The 8,911-nt window shown below is 29.5% G+C and overlaps 2 protein-coding genes across 2 annotated transcripts; both read right to left on the bottom strand.

The window, feature by feature from the left end:
• Window positions 1-3,397: 3,397 nt before the first annotated feature.
• On the bottom strand, window positions 3,398-6,577 carry LOC100163945 (protein lin-52 homolog). Its single transcript, NM_001162127.2, has 2 exons — window positions 6,240-6,577; window positions 3,398-4,011 (listed from the first exon to the last, which is right to left on the bottom strand). The coding sequence occupies exon 2, from the start codon at window positions 3,956-3,958 to the stop codon at window positions 3,611-3,613; it is 348 nt and encodes a 115-aa protein (NP_001155599.1). The 5' UTR covers window positions 3,959-4,011; window positions 6,240-6,577; the 3' UTR covers window positions 3,398-3,610.
• LOC107883565 (gamma-secretase subunit Aph-1) lies at window positions 5,051-6,379 on the bottom strand. Its single transcript, XM_016803792.2, has 2 exons — window positions 6,240-6,379; window positions 5,051-6,051 (listed from the first exon to the last, which is right to left on the bottom strand). The coding sequence occupies exon 2, from the start codon at window positions 5,968-5,970 to the stop codon at window positions 5,233-5,235; it is 738 nt and encodes a 245-aa protein (XP_016659281.1). The 5' UTR covers window positions 5,971-6,051; window positions 6,240-6,379; the 3' UTR covers window positions 5,051-5,232.
• Window positions 6,578-8,911: the final 2,334 nt, after the last annotated feature.

Here is an 8,911-nt window from a genome sequence, read left to right as displayed (position 1 = left end):
ACGAAAATTTGCTATGTTGTACGTTTGTAAGACGGAGACAACACATGCGGGTACGACGTCCTCTTAAGTTGGATTGATTTTGTGTTGTGATAGGGTGGGATTTAAAGTTTAATATTTTGATTTTCAGATCCAAACCTTTAACCTTTTATAATATTTTGTTAATCAAAAACTGATTATACAGTATGGATTTTTTTTCACTGAACACATGAAAACAAAATTATTAGTGTTTAAATAACAATTGTGGCATATTTAATTTTTAAGTGTATTATACTACTACTATACTAATGCATGTGGTTTTAACAACTATTTAATAATAAAATCTAAATCTAAATTTTTATTTGACATAGAACCAAATTAAAATAATTTTTATTATTAAATTATTTACAGAACTTTTAATGGATATGACATACCAAATAAATACTTTTTTATATTAATTTTCAGCAGTAATTCATAAGAGAATTGTTCAAAATCAAACCCCTAGAGTATTAGAAACATCTAAAGGTGATCTTTATACAGAAGCAGAAAAACGAGTATTATTGTTCACATCAAAAATTAATAATAAAGAGTATGTTCCTTTCATGGATGTTGATCTTTTAGAGAGGTAAATTTAATAAATCTATAATATTCATATTTAAGCACTTCAAAACTTATTTTAAAAGTAATATTTGTATTTATATTATTTTCTGAAAATTAATAAATAACCAATTCAAACTATTACTATTCCATGTTTTTTTTACCTATTTAATTTCTACACAAAAATAAAAATGTAATAATTCAAAACATCAATATATTTGTTTTAAAAGGTTTCAGTTAACAATTCCATTCACCGACAGTGATGGTTTGCTGACATTATCATCAGAACAAAAAAAAAAAATTGTTCAATGGATAAGACCAGATCAATTATGTTCCGATCCAAAAATGGTTGTTGGAGACTCCATAGATTTTTACAGCATAAAGCAAACAGTAATAAAAAAAACTTATTACACGATATTAAATTAAACTGAAGTATTGTATTTTAATAGGTGTTACTATGTTAGCATAAATTAATTAAAACGAAACCGCAATCATCAATAATTTACAAGACAGTTTTCATTTTACCGTCATCTTGATATAAACATATTTAAAATGGTTTATATTAATAGAAATAAAAACTAAAAGAACTATAAATATGGTCAAAAGATCTATTTAAACAATTTTATATTTAGTCCAGATTATTTAGTTTTTTATAATTTAATTGTTTTATCTCAGTATTTTACATAAGATATATATTATATGATTTACTATATAGAAGTTTTTTATTTTCTACAAATTATACAAAAAAAAATTATATATATTTTTATTTTACAGGAAGATTTAATTATTTTTGTTGCAGATTGTAACGGACTGTTCATTTGTAGCATCATTAGCTGTGTGTGCTGTGTTTGAGAAAACATTCAAACAAAGATTGATTACGTCGATTATCTACCCTCAAAAACACAATGGACAACCCGTTTACAATCCATTTGGTAATGTAGTATTATGTAATGGTATTATTTTTGTTACATAACTTTGAATTACATGATACTGACGTGGTTTTTACTTTATTAGGAAAATATATGATCAAATTGCACCTGAATGGTATACAGCGTAAGGTAATAATAGATGATTTATTGCCAGTTGGCCAGTATAACTCATTATTGTGCTCGCATTCATCAAATAAAAATGAATTTTGGGTTTCTCTTATAGAAAAAGCATACCTCAAAGTAATGGGAGGTTATGATTTTCCGGGATCGAGTAGTGTAAGTTCATTAAAATACTAAATCATTGATGAAATGTTTTTAACTTACATAAAACTGAAAACCAATGATTATTTATTTTTGTTATTAACTTTTTGTTAATTGTATGTTGGTTTTAGAATATTGATCTCCATGCTTTAACTGGCTGGATACCTGAACGCTGTGCCATTCGTTTAGATGAAAAAACATTTAATGCTGATGGTTTGTTTGAGACTCTCTACACAAGATTATGTAAAGGTGATGTATTAATTACTGTCGCTACACCGCCAATGTCAGAAGAAGAAGAGAGAAGAACTGGTCTTGTTTCTTCACATGCATATGCCGTTTTGGCTGTGCAAAAATTTAATGTAAGCCATATAGATTACAAGTTAATTCGATTTAATACTTCAATCATATCAATCATACAAGCATTGTTTAAAATTATTTCAGGATTTAAAACTGTTGAAATTGAAAAATCCTTGGGCTCATGTACGGTGGAAAGGACGTTACTCAGAGTTGGATGATAAGAGTTGGACATCTCAGTTAAAAAAAATGCTCGACTATGATCCAATGAGTGCGGCTACATTCGATAACGGAATCTTTTGGATAGATTACACATCGGTACTTCATCATTTCGATGTATTTTGTATGAACTGGAATCCAGCAATATTTCCATACACATCATGCATACACAAGTACATACTAATTTTTTGGAACTAAAAATACCTATATTAAAACTAAATTGACACAATTTTTTATTTATTACTTATATTTTTAGGACTTGGAATACTGGAACAGGTCCTATTTCTGATTTATACAACATAAGTGAAAATCCACAATTTTTTCTTGATGTTGGTAATATTAACAGTGGGGCTGTTTGGATACTGTTAACCAGACATATAACTGAGTTACAAGATTTCAAAGAAAATCGTGAATATATAAGTGTTTTAGTGTACAAAAATAATGGAAAACGTGTTCATTACCCAAGTACATAGTTAATAAAACAAATAATGAAATAACAATATTTTGGTACGTTTTTATTTTATTTCTTCTAGACGATCCTGAACCATATATATCTGGAACGCGCATTAATAGCCCTCATTACCTTTGCAAGATTGTTATTAATGATAAGACACCATCCAAATATACATTAGTTGTGTCTCAATATGAAAAAATGAATACAATTAATTACACACTACGGGCATATGCTACATGCCCATTTACAATGAAGGAGCTTGGTAACTCGTATGATCCCAAATTCAAAACGGTAATTTTTTTCTCTTAGAATCAAACCTATTGAATAATGAATATTATTATCAATTTAAATATAGACTATCAATGGTGAATGGAAAGGAATAAGAGCTGGTGGATGTCTAAACCATAGTACTTATAATGATAATCCCAAGTTCAAATTGACAGTAGACGGATCATCTGACACTGAAGCATTACAAATTGAACTAAAGGCACCTAAACAGTACCAAGTTGGAGTTGAAATATCATGTGTTGGCTTAAATGATTCAAATGTTACAGCCAAGTTTAAAAGCAAATCTTCTGGAAGCTACAGGTTACTATGTACCAAGTATATTATGTTAGACATTAGTATGCTTTATTGTGCACTAATATCAAAAATGAAATGAACGTTATTTTTTTATTTTATTTATTAATTAAAATTTAAACTGAAAAAATATTAGTGGTTTTTTTAAATGTATATTATCTATTACTAATACACACTAAAACTTTAAAGTATATCAAATGTTATTTATTAAGTTAAATCACATTGCTTAAGTTAAACAATTATTGAGATGATTAGATAAATTAAAAATATACTTTTTTAGATTGTACAAATTATTACAATATTAATCACTGGATTTATTAGTGTTACGTGTGAATATATTTAAATATTTGCCACGTGTCATTTCTTTAGATTCTTCTAAGCCTAAATTATAGGCAAAGTCGTATAGAGACTTTAATTCATCTAAGAGTGGAGGCAATGGCATCTGACTATAACGTTGTACAAGTAGCATATCATGGGCATCTGGTGGTTGCTTCCATGATGGTTGTTTATCAGTTGCACTAGATGCACGTATATGTTGTGCAAAACCGGACATGCCAGGCATTGGTTCAGGCCAAAGTTCTGGCGACGACCGATCAAGCGTTTCCATTGCCACTAAACACTGTTGTTTTTGTTGATCAAGTTCTGGCATAGTCTTCTCAGCTGGGCAGATGATGTGATACACACATTGATCTGGACATTCGGCTTCATTTGACATATAATAAAACAAATAAATATAAGCAATTTATATAGTTTTAATTTGTATTAGTACTTAAATACCAAATAACCAATGTATTAATTAAATAGAAAAACCAAGCACTAGTAGGTAACTTATTTCAATAAGATTTAAATTATAACAAATTAATTTGTATAACTATCAATTATTTATACCTAATATTATAAGTGCTTGGGATTCAATTTTCAACAAAAGCCAATTTTTATTAAATAACAATAAAATCTATAAATGAAATTGATTTATAAAAATTAAAAAATCAACATAACATTAAATCGCAATTTTTATCCTCGTATTTCTATATCCTCTAAATAATATTAGGTGCTATTTAGAATTAAATCATCTCTTAATTTATAATCCTTTTTGATTTCAGGTCCGGATATGTGATTCTAGAATTAGCTGATATTCAGCCTGGAACTTATGAAATAATTCCTTCAACATACCTGCCTGGCAAAGAAGGGCCATTTATATTAACTGTAAATGCATCTTGCTCAGTTAGTATTAATCAAATTCGATAGATTAATTTATAACATTCAACTAATTATTTATTTATCTAAAAATGTGTTGTTAACTAAAATGTAAACTTGTATAATATTTATTACTGATATCTTTTAAGTTCTCTATAAGAGATAAATAATTTTATATTATTTGTATTAAGAAAACATTTTGTATGCATTTGTAACATAATTAAATTACCATGCATTACATAATGTAATACATATCACTCATGTATAAAAGAAAGAATATTGTTCTTAATTAACAATTATTAACCATTATTTAACCTAATGCTGCCTAATTTATTTAAGATTATTATATTTTTAATTAAAATAATAATGTAATTTTGTACCTAATGAATATCAGTGAATTAATTGTAAGATATATATTATTATATATACATATTGTTTTACAAATAAATACTTTTTTTGAATATAAAATTTAACTGAGTACTAAAATTAACTACCTACAAAAGTTGGACTGGGTAAATGTGAATAAAAAAACAAACAAGACTAGTTTTGTTATAAATAAAATGATTAATAGTTTATTAATTAAAAGTTCCGAAGAATATTATAAGAACTTAATTTTCATGATGCAGGTATAATCAAAATTCAATAAGTTAGGTACATGTAATATAATATAGATATAGAAAAAATTATAAAAAAAAAAATATTGTTATAAAAAGTAATACATTTTTTTTAATTCTCAGCTGCTGTAGTAGTAATTTGATTTTTAAGTCTGTCAATGATAGGCAAATGTCCACCGGCAGTCTTGAAAGCGTAATATCCTGAACCCAATGTTATTACAAATACTATACACAATGCAAGTGTATTAAAATAATATTGATTGAGCAATGTTATTTCAGATACAACTAAGTGCGAAATAACGACATACAAAATAAAGTTTTTATTGTCTGTGTTCAATCCATGGAAAAAAAGTATTCCCCAAAATACGTGTAGAAGTATGATGAATGCAGTGAAAATTGAAGATACAATACAAAATGCGCTGTATCCACCACGGAGTCCCATTGTTCCTGGTCCACCAACTTCAGCAAGTATGTTGATCAAAGCAAATAGACCGCTCATGACGCCAAATCCCAGACCGGAAACATATGACAACATGTGCTTGTTGTTGGACACCAATGAGTGGACCACAAACCGTTTGAGTCCACGTTCTGCTTTGCGTAACAGCAAATATAAAAAGTAACGGAATAGTTCTTGTACCAATACAGATACGATCACTCCGAACCAGACCTGCTGCTTGCTGGGGAAGACGAACCACACTATCGACGAGAATAGTAGACTGAGCAGCCAGAAAAACGAGCTGGCTATCAATATGATGACACGTACAGGATCATTCATGATGGTCACAATGAACATTGACAATGCCGGGCCGAAAGCTGTCAGCGTACAACCGGTAAACTCCAGTAACGTCATTGCGAATTGGCGTCACAGCAATGTTCCGCAGCGAGTAAATTAATCGAAAAACGTCAACACTGAACAGTACACATGCACATTCTTTGACAAAACCGAACAATGATTAATATCTCTAGTAGTTAGTATTTTTGTTTATAGCTAATTGATTGTTGGTAGAAAATCGTCGTTTCGCACCACAGAGTATTAACATATAGGACGTAGGTACCATACACTGAGCGTTTTATATTATTATGCATAAAAATACGAATTGTGTATAAAGTCTGGCTTACCGGTTTAATTTTGATCGTGCGGCTTACATCAAAGTTTACTGAACAAGTAGAAAAAAAAACAATGATCGATGACGGAGAGCGGACTGCGGTTGCAATGATATCGGTTTGTTTCGAGTGGGTGAGAAATTATTCTATGTTTTCGTCAATTGTATTAGCTGCTGCAACGCTACAATCGACGTCCGACGATTCAATTTACGATTGACAACAGCTGAAGTGTTGAACCCAACGCCTGACCAGAGCGTCTCGTAATTATTCGTATAGTGTATACATTACAAATAAATGATATAGGTATAGTGTTCGTTCAGCTCATGTTTTATTGTGTTTTAAATAAATACTACACATCTTTTATCACGAATTTTGATCCGAAGTCCCGAAATCTGAATAGCGAATTGTGCAAGGCGGTAGGCGTCTTGGTAACTGGTTAGCGATCGGTTTACCACATGACCACAGTAGCATGATTGAAAAAACAGATGACATATTTGTCTATTGAGAACTGATTGTACATGTAAACAAAAACTGGTTGATACCATTGAGTAAATATACATACAAACTGGTTGATACAAATGAAAATCTGTGGTTATACCACGTCTAATGTTATAACCTGACGCCCGTATTGTTCTATGGTATTGCCAACAAAAATACGTTTGAAATTTTAAATAATTTTCACGCGTGAATAATCTAAGACCGTGCGTGAATGCGTGATATTTAGTCAATAATGTTGACCAGTGATTGTACACACTACACATATTCTTTACTCTATGCACTACACACAGTACATTACATAATATTTACATACCTACAAAAATACATAGATTAATATTGTAATATAAAACGTAGGAATAATTAAAATTTTTGTTTTTATTTATAAAATGCTATTAATATTTTTTAGATTCTGAGCGGAGCAATGAATGCATTGATTTTACGTGTGATTTTTTTTTTTAATTTTTTTAATTTTTTTTTGTCTGTCATCACTTTTTAGACAGTAAAAGTGCTTGGATTTTCTTCAACAGTATCTTTACTGATAGGAAAGTGAATCTAGTTGGTTCGTTGGTGGGTCAAATAGTTTTCAAAAGCGCCGTGAATAACAAAAGAAAAAGTGGGCAAGTGGGTGTCGCTCTGCTGTACAAAAGGTTACAAGTGGGTCACTGAAATGGATGGTGTTAAATTTGAATTCAATGATATAATATCATTGTATAAAAAAAACGATCCTGAGCAAAAACGATCAATCAGCCTATGATATTACTAAACATATTAATTGATGATATAGGTATTACCTATATTGTGAATAAAGTAATTTATATATAACATAGGTATTTACGTGGAACCTTGTTTTTATACCATTTTTATTCTGAAAAATATTTGAATTTTGCAGAAATTTGTCTACTTTGTAAAAATTAAATCTTATATTATTGTGAACAAGAGATTTTTCAAATTCAAATTCATATTAAAAAAGGAAATAGTTTGGTGCAATGGTACGATCAACAGATATTTTTCTGCTGAAAATTCCAATATTTTTTCAGAATACAAATCGGATAATGTTAACTAACTTTAATTTTGTCAAAACAATAAGGAAGTTGTCGTCAAATTCTTATAGTCAATTTTATATTGTAATCGAGTTATTGACATGTGCTTGAGTGGTACCCGCATTGAATTTCACTCGTCTCACAACAATCATTTACAACTAACAGTGGAGTAGACATGACTTCTGAAAGGGGGGGATCAAAAAAAAAAAAAACAACAGCTAAATGGGAGGGGAAAATTGGAAAATCCCCCAACCTCTCAAAACTTTTTACAAAGGTAATAAAAAGCCAATGGGGGGACCTTCGCGTCCCCCCTTTTCTACGCCACTGACAATTAATACATAGATCACCGCAGGGCCGTAGCCATTTTCCTCCAAAAACGAGATACCGTTTTCTTCCACTGTCTATTTTCCTCCAATATAAATAATAAATAAAGTAATAAAATAGTTAATATAAATAATTATAATAAATATTATATAAAAAAATAAAAATATTCTTTATTAGCCTTAGCCCTCAATCGGCAGCTGATATAGATAAAGCCGATACCAGAATGTATCAACCGAAAATATGATCCTAGCAGGGCTTGCTAGATCTTAGATTGTCGCATGAAATAAATGTTTCTACGAAACCAATAAACCTTTTAAATAAATAGATTTTAAAATATTTCGTTTTGCGTTATTTTTTGTTTAATGATACATAATATATTTTGTTAATCGTTATGTTTTGTTTTGCGGTATTTAATTATTTTTGATTATCGCTTTCCATTATAATTACGTTTACAAGTTTCAATCGTTTTTTGTCAAATATAACGTTATAATCATAACGTTTGCAAGCCCTGGGTTCTAGCTTTACTCAGACTTGATAATATGGAACGTATAATACTGGCTACAACACTGGCTAAAATATTGGAGGAAAATAGACATAATTTCAGTCTAAAATAATGTGGAGGAAAATGGAACCGCCCCACCGCAGGTGCGTAATAGTGGGTTGTGGGTGACAGAGGGATAGATGCCCTCAGAGCATTTATAACATATTTATATAAGGAAAATAGAGTTTCTTTTATAAACCGTATTAATTACAAAAAAAACTATATAAGAACCTATAGTAGGTCCTATACATTATTTTATATTACAACCAAATTAATTTAATATT

Source organism: Acyrthosiphon pisum, chromosome A2, assembly GCF_005508785.2.
Source record: "Acyrthosiphon pisum isolate AL4f chromosome A2, pea_aphid_22Mar2018_4r6ur, whole genome shotgun sequence".
Classification (NCBI taxonomy): Eukaryota; Metazoa; Arthropoda; class Insecta; order Hemiptera; family Aphididae; genus Acyrthosiphon; species Acyrthosiphon pisum.
This window is presented reverse-complemented; position numbering and strand designations above follow the sequence as displayed.

Coding starts and splice junctions, on each gene's coding strand:
- LOC107883565 (XM_016803792.2), bottom strand. CDS start 5,970: ATGACGTTACTGGAGTTTACCGGTTGTACGCTGACAGCTTTCGGCCCG.
- LOC100163945 (NM_001162127.2), bottom strand. CDS start 3,958: ATGCCAGAACTTGATCAACAAAAACAACAGTGTTTAGTGGCAATGGAA.